Genomic DNA, 25,263 nt, shown 5'->3' with positions numbered 1-25,263 from the left:
AGTGTCAAAACAGCTGTGAAAAAAATGATCATTTTGATAAGTTAATGTCAGTAAAATTTGAAATCAATGATGAAGAATAAATCAAGAGATTAATCCAGAAGAATTCTTTCAGTAGTCATTTTTGCACCCATTTATATGCCATTAACATTAGTAACATTTTATGTCAGTAAATTCCAGAAGAGTAATTTAATGGCATCTGGAATAACATTGATGACAACTCTCTACATACTACCAAGTGTAGACTACAATGTACAAACACAATCTATAAGTTTCCCTGTATATAAGAGTAATCAAATCAAGAGCAATAAATAACAATGATTAAAAAAGTTGACATATCTGTAGAAATATAACAAGTCATTTCGAACTAGGGTGTACATATTACTGACAACTGAATTTTCTGCTATATGAATCTTAATGACACCTGTCTACAGAATACAACGTATAAGACTGCATCTAACAGAGTGCAACCGACCACAAAACGAAACTGAAAAAACCAAGCATTCGAACATTACAATGAATAAAACTCAGTACATTCTATTTGATGCTATATTGTTCAAGTTTGCAAAGCTGTTCAAATATGACCATGGTGTTACCAGTAATATTTCATGATTAACAAAATCATATCTCCAACAATAGAATGGAGCGGAAAGTAATTATCTGATTTGGAAATTGCTCGATTGTTCTGGGAATTTATACCAGCTAGGACAGAAACATGATTTACGGAACTCTTAGTACCCTATTTTAAGCAAATCATATATAGTTTTACGGTTTGTCATTCGGGGTGATCAAGCAAGGATTGTGATGTAAAACTAATAATGAATTGTGTGCGCGTGAATAATTATGTTTCTCAATTTGTAAATATTCATTCACCAATGCGAAACAACATGCCACAAAAAAATGAGATTTTTACACACCTCATTGTTACTAATCTGTACAATAGAATGGAGCAGAAAGTAATTACCACATATGATTCGGAAATTGCTAGATTGTTCTGAAAACTTATACCAGCTAGGACAGAAACAAAATTTACAAAACTCGTAGCACCCTAATTTAAGCAATCTAATAGTTTTATGGTTTGTCATTAGGGGGTATAAACAAATCATAAAAGTAATGTCAGTGAGAAGATGTGATCGCTAGCATCTAACCCGCCTAAATTTGTTACCTATTGACCAAGCAAGGATTGTGATGTAGAAGTAACAATGACTGTGTGCGCGTGAATAATTATGTTTCTCTATTTGTATATGTTCATTCACCAACGAGAAACAACATGCCACAAAAAATGCGATTTTTATACACCTCATTGTTACCAAGCTATAAAAATGACTGCATACGATTTGGAAATTATTCTCATACTTACACAAGGCAGTTAACGTAAATAATGCCGTGTACAGGTAAATAAATGTTTGGATCGTACGCAAAATGTTGTAGGATCTAGCAAGTTCTGACAGATTTTAAAATCTGTACATTCTCCGATCTTCAAAAAAAAAAAGAGTCTGAAATGGACAAATTAAGATTTTTTTATCACTCGCCTCCATTAAATTCCACCATTTGTTTTTTTTCTTTTTGACCTTTATCCTACCAAAATTTTAAAAATACTCCGAAAGGCTTCCCCAGCTTGAGATGCGTACAATATTACAAATTATGCTACCAATGCAGTATTTTTTTTAAGTTAATAATAGTCTCAATCGTCTCCAAACTTCGTCTTTTTGCCTGCAAAACAGCATTTGCCCAAGTTAATAACCTATCAGCGCCAACAAAGTTATACTGATCTTCATAGAAATGTATTAAAATACCTGTTCCCGATGAAGAAATGTCATATTTAGGACCTCCACGACCTCCACTTCGACCTCCACGACCCCGGCCACCACCACGGTCTCGTCCTATTTCAAAAATAATCAGAGATCATTCACAGCATCAATTCTAGAAAGATAAATGGTATAAACTAATCAGAGATCATTCATATCTACAATTCTTGAAAGATGGCAAAGATCACTGATTATTCAGAGCTCCAACTCTCCAAAAAAAGAAGATCACACCTGATTATCCTAAATATACAGGTATCCTCTCTTCCATTCGAATCAGGAATATAGAAGCATAATACATATTCCTGAACCTCTGGACCAAATAACTCCTAGCTAAGGAGATCAATCTCAAGTCCAATTATGCAAAATGTGTGGTCATATTTGTACAAAACCAACATCCTTCCATAAGTTAGACCAGGAATATACTAACAGTTGTAAGGATTGTCCCAAAAAGATAAAAGAAGTTGTAAGGATTGTCCCAAAAAGATAAAAGAAAGTAGAAAAGGTTAACTGCATCTTCTTCCTAAAGACTGAGCATATCACAGTTCCAGACTAAAACTCATGAACCAACTACATCGCATTCTAAAAAGACAATACACATCAATCTGAGTCTAATCCTCGCATCATAACTCCCAGTTATGGGCCCTACTAGCTCTTTAACTATTTTTTTTTTATCAATTCCAACCCTGTAAATATAGCATTACAAGAAATACTGGAAAAAAGTCTAAAATGAAAGCCAAATAACCATCCCATGGATATTTAGCATGCAATTACTTTGGATTGAGACACCATAAAGCATCTGCACTAGAGGAAGCTTGGGCTAAATGCTTCCTACATAAAGCCTGTAATGAAAATTGATTTTTAAAAGCCTAATAAACAATTATTCACCACCCTATAATTATTAGTAAAAGTCTAAAGCGCTGGCCTGCATATTCAACAAAATTGAATAAGGAATAAATTGTTGGTAGTTCTGAACAGGTTATCCTTCGTTTTCAGTATCTACCTTAGTTTTAATGCTCAGATGCTGAATCCCAGAATCTCATGCTCTTTCTACTTGCTGACTCCCCATCTAGGAATCATTTTAAGTATTTGTAGATAAAGCACTTACAATCTACTTATGTTGTTGCTAGCAAATTCACTTGCAAGACATAATACAATTGTTCAAAATAAGGAAACCGTGTAAATTGTTTGATAATCTAAACATATGAATCCATACTTGTATGCTCACAAAGAGTTATTACATCTCTATTACAACCAGTACTTATAGTAAGCACAAAAACTTAAATTATTGTTGCAACCACTTTCCCAATCTTTACATCACAAAAAAACATCACTTAAAAACAGTTGATTAATTTACAAGATTACAAATTGAAGAAGTCCTCACCTCCAGAAAATCTACCCCCACCTCTTCCTCCCGAGAATCTACCCCCACCTCTTCCTCCCGAGAATCTACCTCCACCTCTTCCACCATCACCACCTCCACTTTTTTCCATTGCTTCATCAACATATAAACCATTACCACCCAACTCTAAGGCCTTGGAGAGTGCATCTTGATCCTTAAACTGAATATATGCAAAACTGGAAAACAGTCCAAGAAAAGTTAGTCAGTCACAATCAAATTTAGAAAACAAGATAGAAACATTGACAATTATCAACACTCTCACCCCTTGCTTTCTCCCGACTCCCTGTCCATTGGAATACGAATATTCACAATCTCTCCACAACTTTTGAAGCTCTCTGACAAGTTGTTACGAATCTGAATGAACAGAGAGATACAAACATTAATCCCATTACTACTATAGAAGTTTTTTCACAACATTAAAAAAAAAAAATTTATCAGACATACAGAATCTTCTTCTTGAGTCCTGTCAAATCCCTTCACAAAAGCAGTTGGACCACCAGATGTTTGCCTCAGCCGACTACTGCTATAATATGTCATGTGAATAGCACCAATTAATATCAACAGCCTATATCAAAATATAACTCACCAAACATACTAAATCTTTATGCACAAGATTGAAAGACCTGTAATTCCCATCCTGATTGCCAGAAGGCGTAAAACGCTCTCCACGAGGTCTAGAAGGATCAAGTCTAACACTTCGTCCCAAAAGCTCTTCTCCATTTTTTTCCAATGCCTGCAAAAAAGGACATGTCACCTAATGTCTGGAGAAAAGCTACCAAGGTGGTCCTTATACATAAGGATGAAAAAATAATCATAAATACAAATAATGCTTGCCTAAGTTTTTGAACAAATTCAGAAACTAAGGCCAATAAAAGTTGGGAATATTTCCTAAAACATGTGTGTACAGAGAACAGGTACCAGACCTTCATAGCTGCAGCTTCATTTGCAAATTCAACATGTCCAAAACCCTTCAAGGAGCCATCATCGTTCTTAGCTAGACGAACATCTACTACATCCACTCCTTCAAAAAACTGGTACCTGTAAAATAATGAAGTAAACAATTAAACCGCCACTACTTTAAAAAAGTTACATTGAGAAGTGTCTAATGAGCACAACCTAATTAAAATTTAAAAATAAATTGCTATCGTTGATCAAGATAAAAATGTTTCATACACGCTGTCGTCATCTGCAGAAAATGCAAGATTTCCCATAAATAGTGTTGTAACACCGGGAGTTGTTGGGGTTTTTGACATGTCCTGCACAAGTTGAGAAGTGGCAAACCCAAATGAGTACGCAAATAGAGTTTGAAATATTTTACGCAAAATCAGTATAATGAATCAGACTTCAGTGAGAAAAGGAAGACAGCTACCACCACAAAATAAAGGAAGACAGCTACCACCAAAAAATAATTTACTTACTTTCTGAACTGAAGCTTTCTTAGAACCAGGAGTTTCTTCCACATCTTCCATTTCCACGTCACTGCCTTTCTTTTGTTTGGTATCCTTCGAATTAGAAGCACAAGTAATCTTGTCAGTGGCATGGAAGACTTTTCAGGGATGAAAATTCAACTTCCACGTATTAATAGTGCTACTTAAATAATGCATAGTATGAATATTTGAATTATTATATTACATTAAAACATGTTTATGTTATCCAAAAGCTTTTTTCTGAAAAATTAAACATTAAACCTCAAGCTTCCAATGGTAATGAATTAGCTGTTGCATAATTAACTGGCTAAAACACCTATGTTGCTTATAAAACCTAGTCGTCCTATTGGAGTATTACCAGATGATTTTAAAGAATAGTGATATCCAATGCACATTATCTGAAATCTCTCTGTTTTACTCTGATTCTCAAATTTTGCTTTAGTTGAAATGTGCTAAATAACGATAATTAATGAAGTATAGTTTAAATGGACTGATCTGTTATTTTAAGCACATTCATTTGTTACTATGTTACAGGCTTTATTTCCGATGTTAGATTTTAAAAACTTGCAAATATCCTGTCCCGGATGACCAGGGGGCAGTAAACAGTTTCTGAGACCAGCCTAACAAGTCCACTTGATGTCATTGAAGATTATATTTTAACAAAAAAAGCTCTATAGAGTGTCTCCACTAGAATACAGAAAACAGGGATCCCTCAGCTATCTAAATAATTTAGCATTTAAAATTTTAATTTTCTTAATACATTGAAAGATTAATATTTGAAAAAATCTACTAGCAAAATAAACATAAATGCCTATACAATGAAAATCTGGCCTGAGTTCACATAATCACACATACAATGTCAATTGAGGAAATTCAAGAAAATCAGCTTTATAGAGGACATCATTTTAAAAAGAAAAAAAATAGCCCACTGAAAACCTTTACTATGAGAATGCATAGAACAAGTATCCACGTTTCTAAAATCTCACCATCCACTTAACCTCCATCAACAACAAAGATTCTGGCTTGCAGTTGAATAAAACTTTGGCAAGGTTAAAATGATTCAATTGTTCCCTGTTCACTGACTACTGTCTTCCACTATTTAGGCCCATCTTAAACAAGTGATGTTATTCACCTAAGTTGCAAGGTTCAAATTTTAATTTGAGTTCTTTAATCTTAAAATTTGGATGAAGTTCAGCATTAAATTTAACTTATAAAAAAATTGTTTATTTTTAAGTAGTATATCCACAAAATTGTCAAAATATTGTGACATTGTTAAATAATTAAACAAAACAGCTAAATTTTATTATTTTTAAATAATTATTACAATAACAATATAATATAAATATCATGAAATCTGTAAAGGGTAAAAATTTGCTGAAACTCGAGCTTCATGGATGAATTTGGGCATATCCTGTAACTTGGCTATTCACTCAACATTCTTCCCTTCTCATGCAAAATTGGATTTTTTATTTCTTTCAACCTTTTTTCTATTACATTTGCTTCAATATCAGCCTCAATTTTTCCTAACTAGATCTTTCCTCTATTCTATCATCGTCATACAAAGAAATACAAATCACAACAAATTTTATTATTTTACCCTTAACCTAAGCACATCTAACTTCTACTTCAGCAATGACTATCAATAATTAATGAATTCCAAAGGCACTTTTAAACATCACAAACACAAGGCTAGCTCAAAAACAGTAGAGTTAATGCAATTCTTAAAACTGCTATGACAAAAGAAAGTCGAAGTTTAATCATAACTTACTTCCAAAAATCTAGTATGCAAAAATCTACCAGAATGCCAAGTTATAGTGTGGAATGTGTACCACTATCAACTTACACCAAAACATACAAGACAAAAATCACAAATGATGAAGCTGAGATATTTCGCTTGAGAAGATATATGATATGAACTAGCCCATATCCAGAACCAATGCTCACACGAGCATGGAGATTTACTTACTCAAAACAATTTTACAATGTTTCACACTATATGATTTCTGTGATCTTTGTAACTTTTTTCCAGAAGAGAAACGATTGAGAATGCAAACTTGACACATAGCCAGGAACTTCAAAGATGAAATGATCACAATAATAATGACCTAGAAATATTACTACAAATACTCAAAGAACACACAAGCCATTTTCTCTATGTTCATGAGATCCTATATGGGTTCTTGTTGTGCTAATTCCAACTCTCTCAAAATCTACAAGCTGTTATGAATCTACCACAGAAGATTTCAATTGTAAATCCCATCCACATATACTTCTAATTTGAGTTGTCAATTTTAACCATGTCATCACAGAGGACAGCAAAAAATAGAGTTATATCACTCTACACATCAAAGTACATTACAGGATGTTCACCAGTTTTGCATGTCATTCATAAAAACAAATAAACAACACAAGTGTTAACAGACCAAGGCTGGGGAATGGAAATGAGAAATTTAAGCACAAAGATCACAGAAGCAACCATACAGAAGTGCATGTAACTTGTAAGAAAATGAAAACAGTAGCCTAATCAGTCATGTAATGACCACATTTTATATTTCCATGTGGGCAAATGCACTACTAGAGTGCCCAGGATCCGGATACAGATGCCCTCAGATGGGAGTGCTGATTCTGATGCTTGTGGATGCTTATAGGAAGTGTTACAGCTCCTTGTGGATGAAAGTGGATGTGCATCCAGAGCATCCACAATAAGCTGTAACAATCCCTGTGGACATCATGTACATCTGGGATTCCCAGAACAGTAAAAAATTGACAGAAACAACTTCAGTCTTTTAAAAAAAAAAAAAAAAATGTGCTAAAAAGATGTCTTGGAAAAATGTCTGTAATTAAAAACAAGGCCAAGAGAACAGTTCCATGGAGAACTGACAAGGGTATCATGACACTTCATGAATTAGATCTCAATGTTGCTAAACAAGAACAGAGATTTACAATGCAGTAGAGCTTTCCAAAAAGATATTTCTTTAGAGCTGGAGTAGTTCATTTATTGCTAGAATGAATCTGAACACAATATTAAGATTTAATAATAATAGCCAACTCTGAGAGCTATGAGAGATTCATTAGACTCATTGAGATGCATAACAAAAATAATTTTATTGATCACTTTCAGATATGTTTCCAAAAACAACCTAAGTTACCCATTCAGATGCAGATCCGAAAGCAGATTAAGAAATTGTGTATAATGCAATCAATATTATATAATTTAATATTCTTAATACAATAAATTGAATATATCACTATAGTCCAATATAATATAACAATACATTCTTAATACAATAAATTGAACTATAAATAATAACAATAATATTGATACAAACTATATATTAATGCCCCACAGCTTCCTATAGACTCCTACAAACTATAGACTCCTACGCATCCACAGCTTCCCCCACATCAGACTCCTACGCATCCACAGCTTCCCCCAAAATTTTGATACTCTTGAATTTTTTTTATCTTTTCTATTTGTGAACAAGCTTCAAAAACAGACTCCTATGCATCCACAGCTTCCCCCACATCAGACTACAATTCTGCATCAGCACGCCACCACATCCGAATCCAGGCAATCAGCAAGCAAGCGCATCGTAACTTAGATAAAAACTATTACGATGAACATAGTCATATTTGATATGGCTTATCTAAGTATTCATGAACTATCAATTGTCACTTAATATTTATCTTGATCAATGATGAAATAGCATACTATCAAATTATTTATTATGTATATCTCTTACTTTTTTTGTATACGTATATATATAAACACACCCAATGCATCCAAAACATGCAAAAAATATCACACATCCACACACTCAAATCAGTAACTTAGTTTAACCATAAATTCAAGTGACACTGCTCTTCAGAAAACACGTAAGAAAGAAATTATTCAAGAAGTAAATCTGAAAACAGAAAGTCACCACCGCGCATCCACTCACCCAAATCAGTAACTTAGTTTAAGCATAAATTTAAGTGACAATGCTGTTCAGAAATCATGTAAGAAAGAAAATATTAAAGAAGTAAATCTGAAAACAGAGTAAATGTGACATCACATAATAGCTCAAAGCGAGGAAAATTATAAGTATACATCAGTGAGATCACAAATCAATACTCCAATAAAAATGCCATGATATGCATAGATCAAAGAAAGTAGGCTAAGGAAGCCAGTTTAAGAGAACTCAGTAAGGACCCGCATACAATTGAGTAAAGATCATTACTGACTAGGCATGCAACGGTCAAAAAAATAACCATTAAAAATGGGAAAAGCAATTTACTTTGGCAAGTTTCAAGAATGGCAAAAAATATAACTATATCCAAGAATATATCTCAAACATGAAAATATATATCTCACATACAACCATTGCAACCACTGATAAGCAACAAGATCAAAATTATATCTAAGCCGAGTCAAAAGGAATAACTAGGGAATGTTTTCTTCTAGAGATGCATAAGATAAAACATATTGGAGCACTCAAACAGCTCGCTCTAATTTTGATGAAATTTATAACAACATTATTCAATAAAATTTACAAGAAGATAAGCATAGGTTTTAAATTCTAACCTTGTTCATAATATGAAGAATCTCTTCAGAAATTAACATAGATGTAAATGATCATAGGTAAAGTAAGGCATGTTCTTTTACCTTAATGCCTTTCTTGGCCTTTGGCTCCTCGTCGCTTTCTTCTGAGCTCTCATCCTCCTCAGAGCTGCTCCCCTCAACTGTTTTTGTCGGTTGCTGCATTTTAGTGACCTAAAAATATGAAACACCACAGTAATTATCAGGATTATGAAACATACAAGAATATATATAGCGAAAAAAAACACCAGCTTTACCTTTCAAATATTTTCCATGTGAGATTATAGGCTCTAAATCCAATGATCAGAAATGTGAAATATGCAGTGAGGCAATTACATGTAAGATAAACTACATACTGATTAACAGAATAACATAAGTCCAAATACACAAGAATTTATATACACGGAAGAAAAAGCAACAGAATAACATAAGTCCAAATACACAAGAATTTATATACACGGAAGAAAAAGCTTTACCTATCAAATTTAATCCTTATGAACTTTCACGTAATGACTAAATCCAAAGATCAAAAATAAAGAAAGGTGGTATAAACAAAAGCTACCCCAACTGAGAAACACAAATGAAATGTTTTCTATTTTGCCAATAAACTTTTTACAGGTAGCAAGTCTAGCTGATTTGAATATATACCAAGAACACTGTACTCATGTGGACCCGAAAATATATGATTTTCCCAATCATGCCAAACAAAAATGTTATTTGATTTTTAAAATATTGACCTAAATCTTCCCAAATTTAATTGTAAAGAACATATTCATACAATTTTTCAAAAAAAGATTTGGTATAAACAAAAGCTACACCAAATGAGAAAGAAAAATGACATGTTTTCTATTTCAGCAAGAATTCTTATACAGTTCAACACCAGTTCATTAATGGAACAAACTTCTTTAATTCTGTTTTGACCTAAAAACCACTTAAATGGTGTACATGTAAACACGAGATTGAAACTGCCATTTCTAGTATCTATATTACTTGGTATGAGTAAAGGTCTGCCCACTCCCTTTACAAGATCCTTCTTTCATTGGTACTTGTTTGACAACAATAACAATTTTCTAACAGTTGCTATTAGGTGTCCTCAAACATAAACAACAAACATAATATTTCACACAAACCAGATATTGAAGCACACAAACACCAGAAAATAACCATGTAACTCCAGAAAATAGTACACAGGCCAAGCAACTGTTCCAATCACAGAAATTTCCAAAAAAAAAAATCAACCACCAATGTAAAAGCAAATGTCACAACTGGGACAAGGTCAAGTGGTAAAAAAGCTTTGCAATATCCTCATAAGACAAGCTACATGTTCAAAACGTAAAGAAGCTGAATATTAAACGTAAGATATATAGATCTAAGCCATATTAATCAAAAGAGAGGACATGCAACAAAGGAGAACTAGCAATCCCAAAATATACGCAAATGGAAAAAATGTTTGGTACCTTCTGAACTGATTTTTGAGGTGCAGGCTCTTCATCACTCTCCTCAGAAGAAGACTCCTCCTCACTGCTACTACTTCCCTGTTTACCAATTGATTTGGCAGGAGTTTTCTAGAAGGCATTTATGTGTTAATATAATCCCCAAATAGAAAATATGATTACATATCCCCATCAGGTAACCAGAAACAAGAAATAAAATATAAACACGACATACTTTGGGTACCAGCTTTTGCGGAGCAGGTTCTTCATCGCTCTCATCAGAAGAGTTTTCTTCACTACTGCTGCCTCCTTTCTTAACAGCGGGATTTGGGGCAGATTTCTAGAATATGAACAAATTTTTAAAAAAAAAGATTAAATACTAGTTACTCAAAATTAAAAGATCAGCAATTAAAAGATATAGACGCTGTACTAACTAGCATCCTATGTAACTATTCAAAAACCCTGGTCAAAGCCAAGCTACACTCCCAATTCCCTTGGACCATGTTCTGCCTAGATTTGCACAGTATCCTGTCCTTGTTTCACCTAGAAGATATGAAATAACTAAATATAGACATTTCAAGAAGAGATAAAATAGGATTAAATATACCAATCAGATTGTCAGAAATTGTTCTTGACACTCAAGTACCAATTACTGTAACACAAGGTAAAATATTAAAACTGTATTTAACATCACTGATGTATATAAGTATGCAGTAACTATTACAGAAATAAGTCCCATAATTCTCTGAAGCCCTGGCCATGCCTAAACTATGACATATTTCAAGAAGAGATAAAATAGGATTAAATATGACAATCAGATTGTCAGAAATTGTTCTTGACACTCAAGTACAATTACTGTAACACACGGTAAAATATTAAAACTGCATTTACCATCACTAACGTATATAAGTATGCAGTAACTATTACAGGAATAAGTCCCAGAATTCTCTGAAGCCCTAGCCATGCCTAAACTATTACAGACTGGATCCTGACACTGGGGCAAGAGGTACTGCCTATATTTGCACAGAATCCTGACCAGTTCAATCAATGTACTACAGGTGGAATCAAAGAATAAATTTTGAGGTCACTCAAGTCTTCTAGCCTTGTAGTGTTTATGTTGACCTACAATAGCATAAGGCTATCTGCAAATTTATTTAGCCATTTTCCTTATAACATACATTTACTCTCAACCTTGTACAAAAGGGCCAACATGGTTAATCTGCAACGATGGTGAATTTTGTTTACAGGATCATTGTCAATCTTTTGTGAAGTGACCTCACAATCGACTATCAAATCATACGGTTTTCCTTGACAGTATCAATTTGATTGAACTCTGAGGTATTAGACATTCTTACAGATAGGAGGTCATACTTGACTGGGTTCCTCAGTTCAGTTTGCTCAATCCTTTATCCAGGTATAAAAGAGATACTCCATATGCCGCTAGCTATTCATGGGTCTCTTCCTTCATGTTGAAATTTCATTCACCAAGTGGAACAGCTACATCTCTCCCACCCGCCCCTACCACCTGTCCCTATGCCCTCTCTTATTCTAGGGAACCAGAAACCTAGAATTGGAAGGGATGTGGTCTAGGCCACCCAACCCAACAGCACAAAACAACTGAATCAAATGCAGATGCCCATATATCAATAATTCAGATCTTACAATTTAATGTTTGACAAAAGGTAATTGAACTATCACTTATGATCTTTATATATTTCATTTAGTAACTTTGAAGAAATGATATAAATACAAACACAGAGACACAGATATAATATTTGAGTCCCTGTTATTGGAATCAAGATTGTTTCTAAAAGCAAATGCAAATGCAACTGTAGTGTTTTCTACATCAACTTCTAAAGATAGTACTCCAATGCATCATCAGGATGAAAGGAAAAGAACGATAGATTGCAGACAAGTGCTCACAAATTGAGGGGCAAAAGTAACAAAGTTCAATTTGACAGATAAGGCACCTCAAAAATGACAAAATAGGTAATGATATATAACTTCAAGATATTTGCATTTATGTAATATACAATATCTTCTATACCAATATGGTAATCTCAAAATATTGAAAAAAAATATTACATGTTAAATAGTGCAAGACAAAAATTTACATTAGGGTATCAAATTTCTGTGCATTGAGAACCGATCTTTGTTTGGTTTGGTTATTTATTACTTAACAAGCCTTGTCTATCATGTTCTGGTCTTGACTCAATTTTGGATCCACAAATGAATTTTTTTTAAAACAGGTGGATAATTTGAGTGTCTATTTTTTGAATATTAATATTAAGAAAAATCCGGAGTATGTATTTATTTTGGTTATCCATAAATACATTTTTCCCTTGATATTTTGTATCATGCAATATTTTAACAAAGACATAAATATTCTTTTCTGGATGTTTTCGATATGGTTTCCGCAAGGTTAACTTGGATTTCTCTAGATTTATTTGCCTAGGTTAATCCAGGACAAAATCCCCTTTCCTATTACCTTGCATGAGTTATTTTCTTTCAATTTTTGAATACTGGTGGATTTCTATAGCTATAAAAATATTATAATATAGAATGCCAACAATTATTAATAACCACTAAACTAGCTTTCCTTTTTGGATATTTCTTTTTATAATTTTAGTTGAGCTTCACCTATCAAAATATCAGCCTACAACTAACTCGGCATTGATATGCAACTTACCATTCTTCTCTTCCTTGTAATGATGGATAACAGAGTATCGAGTTAACCATTGATGAAACTCTTAAAATAGTTTATCCAGACACAAAATGTGCAACCAATCCAAGGGAAAAATGACAATATCTAAAGAAGGTAGGATAGGATAATTCCAATGTTGATATAAGACAAACTTGACCTTAATACAATAACTTTAACAAATATCAGAGATTTGAGATTTTGGATGCAGTTTGCATCCCCCCCAAGATGACAGTAAATCTGGAACAGCAGAGAAACATTCATATTACCTGATAATAGCAGTAGCAACGACAGATATATTTGTACTACTATTTATGTGCATAAGATACACCATCCATTTACTGACTGTTACTTCTAATATTATTGTGTGCTCATCACATTAATTTTGAAAGCAGTTTCCTTTATAACTCTTCTGCAGCTATTCTCTATTGCCCTTGTATTAGGGAAAGTCTTGAACAAAATATTAACACTCCCTTCAAAAGACAACTTAGAATAAAACCAGGAACAGGTATAGATATCAACCTTTTGAGGAACATTCACCTCCTCGGACTCACTGTCGGATTCTTCGGAACTGCTCTCTTCCTTTCTTGAAGGAGTTTTGACTGGAAGTTTCTGCAATAGAATTGAAATTTTCACAAAAAACCTAGGAATTAATTAAATAGGGCAAATTAAGCCAAAAAAGCAGCAGCCTTAGCTAAATGCGACCTAAACTAGCTACCTAGTTTATTATACCTTCTGAGATTCTGAGATTGTTGATTTTTTGTTTGTCTTAGTGGTAACTTGAGTTGGCGGAACTTTGCGTTTCTGAAAAGACATCACATTTACATTAAATTCCACTAAATATCAGTAGTCAAACATTATTGGAAACAGATATTCAAAACATGATATTATTGAATCAGTACAGATAGTTTTCAACTCTTTGCATGTACAAAATCACATCCGATGATTCATTAGAATGTGGAAAACAAAAAATAAATACAAGCAGAAACAATATAAAGAGAGCAATCAAAGTCAGGTCTTTTATAGGATCAGTCAGGGAACTGGGGCAATATGTCCAACCCCATCCCTTCTCAGGAATTGGGGAATTATCTTAGACATTGACACCACTGAATCTGGGAGCCATTCCCTGCAGGTGTTGGAGATGCAGGTCAACTTCAATACTTCCATTAAATCCTTGAGAGATTCCCTACTGAGCATTGTCATTCTTTTACTGTTTAACTAGACATCAATTAGAGACGTTAGAAAAATTTGTTTATTTTGAATCACTGGAACTGCACATCAAAGATATCGTTCACAAGAGCATTTCACTCTTCCATTAACAGTGCAGCCTCCCCCTACAGAATTGTTCAGCATCAAGGCTTGTTTTCTAACTTAATTTTTGATGTGTCTAGAGTATATTGCTTAACCCTTCAAAAACTCATACCTTTGTGATACTGATAATAATATAGCACATGAATACATTACTTCCTAAGCTTTTCTAAACAATGGGCTGACAATTTTATAATTAATAAAATTATATATGAATCTATCGTCATTCCTAAATGTTTGCATAGCTTTTCCTATAAATTGCAACCCCTGCTATGAAACTGGTAGAAACACTGGAAGGAAGCATCTTCAAGAAACCAGTACAACTGCTACCTTTTGATTAATATCTTTCTCAGATTCTTCACTGTCAGACTCTTCAGAACTGGTCTCTTCATTCTTTGCAGGGGCTTTCCCTTGTGTATTCTGTGCATCAAGATTTTAACTTTGCCATAAGAAACAAAGAATCAATCAAATGTATTAAAAATATTGCTTACCATTTTTTTGTCTGTTTGACAAACATTAGCTATAGGGTCACCTGTACACGAATACAAATTAAAACAGAATGCAGAAGAGAAAAATAGCTATTTCTACAATAGTCTAACAGGATTTATTAATCTAATTGATGCAGACACAATGTACTATAGTCTATAATCTCTATTTACAGATTATCAGAACTCAAGTCACCACTCACACCCTAACTCTCTAACATTTACCATTTTCTAGACCTCAAAGCCTCTTTGTAGTCCTTCAATATATTTTACACATTATATGTAATATACCTTAGCTTTCAAATTTTTGGGAGCAGATTCTTCATCACTATCCTCAGAAGTTTCTTCTTCACTGGAGCTTTCTTGTTTCCATATCAATTTAGCGATGGGTTTCAAACCAAGTTTCTGACATTTGAAAAAAATTAACAATTCTACAAAACCATTTTTTTGTTATAACAAGAGAAACAATAGAAACCCGTACAAGAATACCCAGTTTACAGTATATGCACAAAAGGGGAAAAAAAACATTGCTAGAATAGTGTAACAAGATCATCAATTTTATTCGTACAGAGACAATAGCTATAGTTTATCATCACAAGCATAACTCTAACATTACACATCCTATTTCACTGAAGTTTACCAATTTCATCACCTTGAACTCTCTTTCTAGCACTACAATACTATTTAGTAATATACCTTAGCTTCCAATTTTTGGGGTGCAGGTTCTTCATCACTATTCTCAGAAGTTTCTTCGTCACTGGAGCTTTCTTGTTTTGATACTGATTTAGCAATGGGTTTGGAAACAAGTTTCTGACATTTGAAAAAAATATTAAAATGCTTCCACAGAATTTTCTTTCTGGTGCAGAGACAATGAACTATACTTTGTTCAACACAAACATAATTCGAGTCACTACGCATTCTAATTCACTAATATTTACCATATTCATCACCTTGTAACTGTCTTTCTGGCACTACAATACTATTTAGTATTATCGCATGTTTGTAATATACCTTTGCTTCCAATTTTTGGGGTGCAGGTTCATCATCACTACCCTCAGAAGTTTCATCTTCACTGGAGCTTTCTTGTTTGGATACAGATTTAGCAATGGGTTTGGAAACATGTTTCTGACATTTGAAAAAAAATTAAAACACTTCCTAAACACAAGTATTTTCATCTATAATTCAGAAATATAGAAAATAAGTTGAACCAACCAATTGTCACATTTGGAAACTAACATTGTTTTCACATAAGAAGCATCTCATTCAAGTATATGTCCCATATAAGAAACAAACATTATTTTAATAAATAAGTCACCTGTCTTTTGAGAAAAACATTCTTAAAACTAAACAATCAAACAAGTTACAGAACATGACCAATAATTGGAGCTAAACATTTACCATATCTTAAACTGCATGTTTTATATCATCAAAAATGAAAATACCAATCAGATTTTAAAAGTACAATTTCCACTACACCCCATAAAATCATTTCAAACGAGGAACTAACTTAACTGTAAACAGTTAGCAAAGTGTACTTAATTTTTTAATAATATTTGTTTTATTCAGGCATGACAAAAACAAAAAAGGAGTTGTGTAAATAAATAAGACTTGTCAACGAATACTTTTTGACAATTGAACCACTAGTAGCACTCACATAAATAGATGCTTTGATATCTGTCAGGAATTACAAAGCAAAAAGTATTCGAACAACAAAATGCTCCACTCTTGAGGAACAAACTCAAATAATCTACATATGCAAATAGTTCAATGCATGCAACTATGAGAGTGATACTTCAAAAGCATCAAATGCCTGCTGAATAGACATGGCATTCTGCCTAGGATTTTTGAAAATCCAAAGATAAAAACAACTTGAAGCACACTAGTATGTTAATTAGCATTATCCTCATTGCAAAGAGATTAAGCAATCTACCTTTTGTACAGTATCCTCTTCAGACTCCTCACTGTCTGATTCTTCAGAGCTTGTGTCTTTCTTTGGGGGGGCTTTCACCGGGATAGAAGCATTCTGTAAATGCAAAATACAGTAAAATTGTTATACAAAATATATTAACAAGCACCTTGAATTTCATACAAGAGAAACTGGTTAATATTCTCACACAGAGAATGGACTTCATTAGAAACAACATTAAGAAAAAAGTGGCAATTTTAGTTTAAAAAGAAATTTTAGGCCCACCATAAACCCTAAACAAGAGCTTAGCTACTTGACCGCATCTTTTATTTTAATATGAATACATAACAAATTAATAGGATAATTGAACATTTGAGGTCAAGAAACTGGGTATTAAAAAGCTATATTCCCCAGTCAAAAAAATATTTAAATAGACTTTCCCTCGGAGATAATTGAAGCGCATTTAAAAGCTCTATTAAACAATTCAAGAGGATATTAAATAACCTTAAATGAAAACTGTGATATCTTTGTCAGAGAACTGCAATTGGCAGAAGGACCAAATAAGTAATAAGAAATCAAGAAAGTTTATGAATAATGAGCCCATTTAGATGTAGAGCAAATCCTTCATGTTCGCATAGACAACCTTTGATTGTAGTCATATTTTATGGCAAAAATATCAAATATGTAACATGTATCACATAAAGGCATACATAAAGGATCACAAGATTGTGTGCTTCAAAGAAAAAGTACATTGTTTTTTAAATGCATACAGAAAAAGAATACATTTAACACAATGAAATATAATGCTGTCCAGAATTGCCTCAATTTCAAACAGAGTATGCCTCTATACCTTTTTCACAGTGTCCTCTTCAGATTCTTCAGTATCAGATTCTTCAGAACTGCTGCTATCCTTCTTTTTTGGAATGGCTTTAACTGGTATTGAAGCATTCTGTGAAACAAAATGATTAGCAACTTTTTTAAAAACATCAATTAACAAAAAATAACATTAACAAGAGAAAAGTTATAAAAATATGAACTGGCATCATGGATTTTGTTGGGCAAACAAATTAGGATGTTATACCTTCTTAGTGCCTGAAATAAGGGTGTCAGTTTTTGCTTGAACAGTCTTGGCTACAGGCTTCTGTACAGAAAAGTAATGTTAAGCTTAACCTATCCCTTTATGCACAACTATTTGAACTGTTAAACAACATTTTCACTTTAAATTGGAAAATTAACAATAAATAAAGCAGTCGATAGCAATTATTGGTATTTTGATACTAAGGAATTCATGGCAATGGAAGCAAAGGAAGAATAAACTAGTGTTTTAACAGCTACAGAGGAGGAATCAAGAAGCATTATAAATAATGAAGAAGAAACTTAAATCTAAGCAGCTTCTCCTCTATTTACAATTTGACCTTTCTGCCTGTGTAATATGACAAATAAGCAAAAATTTCCATAGCTATACCTTTTGGACAATTTCTTCTTCAGATTCGTCACTATCAGATTCTTCAGAACTGCTCTCTTTCTTCTTTGAAATGACTTTAGTTAGCACTGAAGCATTCTGTTAAACAAAATACTTAGCAACTTGTGTAAAATAAATTTGACATAGACATCATTTATAAAGACCAAAATTAGTTTGAAATAAAAACACAAAAAACTAGGAACTTCATTTTTCTGTAAGCAAATAAGCCTGCTACACCTTTTTTGATCCTGACAAGGGGATATTTTTGGCTGCAGGCTCCTGTGCAAAAAAAATATGAGATGTACTAAGTAATTTAAATAGGCAATATTTAAACATATCAACTATCAAAAATAAAATTTATGGAATTCAGTTGATTTGTAACATATTATAGACTTGGCTTAACCATGAAGTACCTCGTCAGAAGACTCATCCTCACTTGATTCTTCTTTACCATTTTTTAAAGCTGCAACTGACCCATTCTTCACTACTAGTGATTGATTCTTTCGCAAAGCACTTGGCTTTTGAGGTGTTTCCTGTAATGCAGTTTAAATAATATTAAACACAAACTTCTAATCTCTCTTTCAAAGTGTAAGACAAAATTTGATAAAATCACAATTGTCATGATAGTATAGCAATATGTCAAGATCAAAAATAAATATCTATTAATGAAATGCTAGTAAAGAACAATGATTGTCTTCATAATTTAGAGAGCACCCGTTTTTTTTGGTTTGATTTTCACTTTAAGATAAGGCATTTCAATTAACCATTTGTTCACTATTAAACATCTATACTCCATAACTTGTGATTCCACTGAACACTGATCTCTTTTTTACAGATAATTATCACCAACATAATGACTAACCTCCTCAGAAGAAGAATCCTCACTGCTAGAATCTTTTGCTGGCTTCTTTGCCCTGGCAAGACTTTTGCTTACAGGACGCTTCACCTTTATACAGCATTAACAGAAAAATGAGCACCAGAAAGTCAAAAAATATGTAATATTATCAATATGATCCCAAAAGCGAATAAAATGATTGGCATTCTTCCAATATAAAGTGTTTTTTTCAACATAAAATGCATATGTTCGCCCATTTAAAATCTCAGTTATGCAAGTACACACCAACATATACAAGATTAGTATACCAAGATATTTTAAGCATAGACACTTCTATAATGGCCTGAACATTTGATGTTTCAATTATGGCACAGATGTTCATTAGTACCTTATTCAAATACAAAAACCTAACTAGTTAAGCTTCAAGCTCCTTCCAGAAATAATTAGCTGATAATCTATTAATGTAGGCTTTTGGCACAGGAAAGTGTCAATATCCCAGAAAACCTGCCAGAAACATTAATTTTTTAGACTGGCTAGTAAATGCAATCTACTCATTAACTTGTTTCTTTGTCATTTTTTGCTACCACAAACCTACACCTAAAATTCAATCTCTGCAGAGCTAAAATCTCTATATTCACTCCCTGAAATGTGTTATTCCAACTTCATAAACAAAAATGCGTTTCTCTTTGAGAAAATGTTTGCATTGCCCAATTCACCAGCAGAACAACGGCCACAATGATGCCATTTAATTTGGTTATTTAATATTGTTCTAAGTTTGTTGTCTATCAGATAATTGAAATGGCAGATTACAGTTTTCAAAGCCTTAACATTTTTCTCTCATTTGTTCTTGCAATTAAAAATAATAATCTGTTACTGTTTATGGTCAGTACTCATGAAGTGTGTTACAGATGATGTTTAGGCTTGAGGTAAATCTAGGGTTTCATTCTCTTAATTGCCCTGATCCCAATTAAATTATCTTGGAAATACATGTATAACAGGAGGGTGCAACATTAACTGCCCTCTCCTTTCATGTCTATCTTCTACAATCAATGAAAAGTTGGAACTTCTTTCAATTAGCTGTAATTACTCAATATCAACTTCCTCTCATGCCAGAACACAGCTAAAACATCTCTGCTTATAATTTATTACTTTCTGAATGTTGAACTGCATCCTGAAACCTTGGATAAACCTCCTGAAGTTAGAACTGCAAACAGTGTTATTTTGTTCTATTCTAAATTATATGTCATGTTTTAATTTCCTTCTTGTTAATCATATTAATCATTGAATAATCCATTTTGAGGAAAGTTGGACTCAGAGTAATGGCCCCCAGACCCCCAGACTCCAGACCCCCATGTTGCTGGGACAGGACAGCCCCATTCTTGCATCCCTCCACTGCCACTCAAATGCGACCAGACCACAGGGATGCATGGCAAAAAGACCCTATCTCTTCTGTGGTTGATTTTGCTCTCACCTGATTTGGTCTGTCTGATTACTGAATCCACTAAAATCCATGTTTTGTTATTTCTTCTTGTTATTCATGGTATAGTGAATTATTAGTCTGTTTTCAGCAGTACTCCACAGGGATGTGTCCCAGCCCCTGCACTCCTCACATTCCCAGGACGGGCACAGTCCAATTGTCCCTCCATCATTGCGCCAAGGAATACACTGAGCATCTTGGAAACTTTTGCTAGTCTTTTGAAACTTTTGTGAAACTTTTGCCACTCAATTTCAGTTTTCCTTTTTATATATATTTGCAAAATTGCAAGAAAATCAGACATGTATTTCTGGCTGCTATATATCGTTTTTATATAATGCTGCTAATTGTAATCATCTTTGAGATATTTTTGATAAAGTATTAATCTTCTGTTCGCCAGTTTGACAATTTCATTTGTAGTCTTGAAATTTTATTTAGATTCTAGGTTCTAATTAGCAGTTGGATATTCAATGTTAAAGTATTCATTATTTGGCGTTTTCAATTTTGCTATTTTGATTCTGAATAGTCTTATGCATCTTATCATAAGCTGGCATTTTAACTTACTGGGTTGGAACGTAACTAGTACTTGTGCATTATTTGAAGGTTTAATTATCAAAACATTTCTCACATAAATAGCCAAACTAGCTTATTTTAAACCAAAAATTACTGGATTATTTTAAACATCAAGCAATTCGAAATTGTTCTCTCCTCAGCAGGATCTCAGGAATCATACTTACAGAAATATGATTCTTTACCACATTTGCTGCAAAACCTATTTCACTGTTTGCCTGGGCTCTCTACATCATATCCACATACAGACAGAACTACTGGTGATATATCAGTGTTGATGATATTCTATGGCACCATCAGAAAATCATTATACATTTCACTCAATAATTAGTAAGAATTGTTCTTTTTTCATCATTGACAAGATACATGTATGCCTCTTTATAATATTGATACATTCTCAGCCTAAAAAATTTCTTTGAAAAATCATGAATATCATACGCTTTGTTCTTTATTCATCTTAGACAAGATTCAAGTATCTCTTCATAAAACTTGACATGTAATAAAGCCTGACATAGTTTTGGAAAACATGAATCCTATGCTTGCGGGATACTGTCTCATCTTTCTTCCTCTTTCATTTCACTCCATAAAGCATTGTTATTTTCTAATATTTGACAAGATTCCTTTGTATTTTTATAAAAGTTGATACTTCTTTAAACCTTACAAAATTGTTTGAAAATTTATGAATTCATTGCAACTTATGTTTGTGAGATCCTGCTTGGCATCTTTTTGCCTATAATGTTCTGATATGAAAACACCTTCAGTAATTGTAACTGTCGGGTATTATCAAGTTACATCTTCTTCAAGCAGCCCTTTGCATGAGAAATACAACAGACTTCTATTGCACAAAAGGCATGAAACTGCACGTTGTGCACTGTAGATGACAGAAACCATGTAAATTTCATTGATTGCCTTTTTCTATTAAAGAATGGAAAACTACTCTTCCATTGCACGCATGTCAACTTTCACAAATAGGAAGATGTATTTTTTTGGAATATAAACGTCTTTATCCCTTTAAACCATTACCCACGAGGCACAGGAAATTCATAACTTTTACTTAAAATATAATATGCATGATACAGGCACGGAAAATCTACAGAATACATGTGCTTTTGAAAAAGGTTATGTAAAATGTGGAATAATCAAAGTCTCTTATTATTTTGTGTATCTTGCTATAAAATTATGCAACACACAAACGCCATTATAATAACCTGTTATAAATGAATTAAGATTGGTACTTACATAAATATATTGAGGGCTAGATAAAATTATAAGATAGGCTTGTGAACACAAACAATATTTAACTAAACGAGCAAAACAATGTGAGAAGTTTCCCACAAACAAATTATAATAATGACTAATACAGAAATTGCATACACTACCTCTTCTTCAGGCTCAGAATCACTGCTATCAGATGAAGATGTCTCCAGTTTCTTTTTTGGAGGAACTTTGCCGGAAGACTTCACTTTCTTCAAAGCCGTTTGTGCAACGAGTTCGGTATCTGGTCCCCTCTTGCCTGATATTTACACAGATCAAAAATGTTATAGCAATGGAATAACAGCTAACAAACAATATTCATTCTATGCTCCGAATGGGTAGCCTCCCTAAATAGCACTTGCAAAATCCAGAAAAACTGTTTTCTAATAACACGAAAATAACACACCTTTCTTCTCTTTCATTATTGTCGCAGTGGGAGTGGACACAGCAACCTGAACGACAGGACGAGAGTTAATCCACAGTTAAAAAACTAAGACGACAAAATAACAATATTCGTATTCAGTCTCACCTGCGTGTTAGCTTTTTTGTTCGACTTCCCCATATTAAAATGATATTAAGTAGCCTGTAACAATATAATTTGCCCACTTGTCATCGAGTACAACACAAATATATTATCAAACATTCTGAATTGAACATCATTATTTTTAATTTTAACACTGCACCCTAAGAGAAGGTGCGCAAATTAAGAACTTCGAAAACATGACCGACTTTCCAACTCAAAAACGTAAAGGCGATGAGAGTGATTAAATAATCTCATGTAACAAACCGTAACAAAAACTAATTAAGCCTCAAAACCCTACGAAATCATCGCTAACAGGCGTCGAAATTTAGAAGAAACCATTACATAAAATGCGATGGAGTAGATGAGCGCTATTGCTCGGACTGTGGACAACTGACAGAAATATCTTTATGAGCAACAGCTGCCATGTGCACAGTATATGCACAAGATGAACTAAGAAAGATCGATATCACTCAAAACAATGACCTCGCCCGATTGTTATCGGCGTCGCTGGAAAACGAGCTCAAAGACTTGTCCGCGCCCAAAAAGCAGAAAACAAATATGCGTACCAACTCCACATGATGGCCAGAATAAAGTGAATGAAACATGGAAATAGAAGAAGAAAAACGACTTACCTAGACAATGTGTGCCGCCGCAGACTACTGAGAAGCTAAAACCCTGAAACCAAGCTTCCGCTGGAACGCCAGAGAAATGAAAGTAAGTTCAAAGGTAAAACCCTGACAAGGGTTTTCGATACCTGTTAGATATAACACCAATGGAAAGATTTATATGAAGTGTGACCTATAGTTCAATTCACTATCAAATACAGCTTCTCATATTTTGGAATCCGATTTAGGGTTTCGATATTTTCCCATCCCAGGGTTAGTTGTTTTTGAGAAATGGTTACACGCGTGCCCCGGATACCCTAATACATTTCGTTGTCGGCGTAGTATTACTAATCTTCTGTAAGGTATTCTCATATAGCTTAGTCTAATCAAATTTTGATATATAACCATATAATAGAAATGAGAAGATTATAAGAAATTAAAGTTATTTAGATAAGATTTTGTTGAATTGCATTATGTTAGATGGTTGGTGTCTATTATTGTATCTATTTATCTAATATGTCAAATGTGAATGGTGTTGTGAAGGGTGTTTGTTGAGCAATGATCTTCATCTTGTGATGGCTCCTTATATTGTCTAAGATTTGAATAAGTAGTACTGAGTAGGAGATATATGTATGTATATATTCATATCTATGTGTGTTTTGAGATATTCATCATGAGGTGCTTATGCACATAAATGTTTAAAATCAATTAAAAATTAGATACTTAAAAAGATATCTTCTAACGTATTTTGGTTAGGGTTAGTGCTAGTAGAAGGGTTATGCTTAAAGTTAGGGTTAGAGTAAGTGTTAAGGATTTGATTGGGTTAGAGATACTATTATGGTTAGGGTTAGAGATGGAGTAAGGCTAGGATTAGGCTTAGAGATAGATTAGGACTAGGATTAGGGTTAGGTTTACATATAAAGTCAAGGTTGGGATTAAATCAAATTAAGGTTCAAGAGAGTGTTCGAGTTTGGGTTCGACTCGAAGCTAAAGATGTGGTTAGAGAGATAAGGCCAGGGTTAGGGTTAGTATTGGGTTTAGAATTAGAGCTTGGTTTGGGGATAAAAGCGTATGGTTGAGTTGGGGATAAGTTTCTAATTTGGATTAGGGTTGGGTTTCGAGTACAATAGTAAAAACTTATACCGCATTTAAGTTGACTAGGAAGATCTCACCAACTAAAATCTAGCCAACTAAAATTTTGTTGAGTATGATTCAAATGAAAACATGTGGTTCCACATAGTTGCTCCCCCTACTCTATTTGTCCTACAAGATAATGCAATGGAGTGTGAAATTATAAGACAATATCATCTGTGTGGAGGATGGGTCATTGGTGGGTGTGATTTTTTTTCAATGTCTTATTATTGAAAAAAAATTATTTTTAAATGTTTTCAGTAAGTTTAATGTTTTGAATGTTTGTGTAGTGTTTTAGGTTGCTTCTAAATTAAGTGTTTATGGTATATGATTTAAATTGAATGGTTATGTGTAATATTTTAAATA

At 33.4% G+C, this 25,263-nt stretch overlaps 1 protein-coding gene across 20 annotated transcripts; it reads right to left on the bottom strand.

Annotated features, from left to right (window-relative positions):
* Positions 1–1,300: 1,300 nt before the first annotated feature.
* LOC149539892 (uncharacterized) lies at positions 1,301–23,917 on the bottom strand. 20 transcript variants are annotated; one of them, XM_089801089.1, is made up of 29 exons: positions 23,794–23,917; positions 23,168–23,221; positions 23,045–23,090; positions 22,764–22,897; positions 19,368–19,451; positions 18,919–19,038; positions 18,743–18,784; positions 18,509–18,604; positions 18,125–18,184; positions 17,894–17,992; positions 17,068–17,160; positions 16,149–16,262; positions 15,834–15,947; positions 15,429–15,542; positions 14,983–15,072; positions 14,077–14,148; positions 13,867–13,956; positions 10,879–10,983; positions 10,668–10,775; positions 9,277–9,384; positions 4,623–4,706; positions 4,378–4,460; positions 4,128–4,242; positions 3,828–3,937; positions 3,649–3,727; positions 3,467–3,558; positions 3,187–3,380; positions 1,794–1,880; positions 1,301–1,710 (listed from the first exon to the last, which is right to left on the bottom strand). In XM_089801089.1, the coding sequence occupies exons 2-29, from the start codon at positions 23,198–23,200 to the stop codon at positions 1,682–1,684; spliced, it is 2,595 nt and encodes an 864-aa protein (XP_089657215.1). In that variant the 5' UTR covers positions 23,201–23,221; positions 23,794–23,917; the 3' UTR covers positions 1,301–1,681. The 20 variants fall into 20 exon arrangements, with proteins under 20 accessions (XP_089657215.1, XP_089657216.1, XP_089657217.1 ...); XM_089801090.1 differs by having other exon boundaries at positions 3,649–3,724; XM_089801091.1 differs by having other exon boundaries at positions 18,125–18,181.
* Between the last annotated feature and the right edge of the window lie 1,346 nt (positions 23,918–25,263).

The sequence above is a fragment of the Cupressus sempervirens genome, chromosome 9, assembly GCF_028749045.1.
Source record: "Cupressus sempervirens isolate cs-2001-9-10 chromosome 9, ASM2874904v1, whole genome shotgun sequence".
NCBI lineage: Eukaryota > Viridiplantae > Streptophyta > Pinopsida > Cupressales > Cupressaceae > Cupressus > Cupressus sempervirens.
The sequence above is the reverse complement of the archived record's forward strand: the minus strand, read 5'-3'. Positions and strand labels throughout refer to the sequence as shown.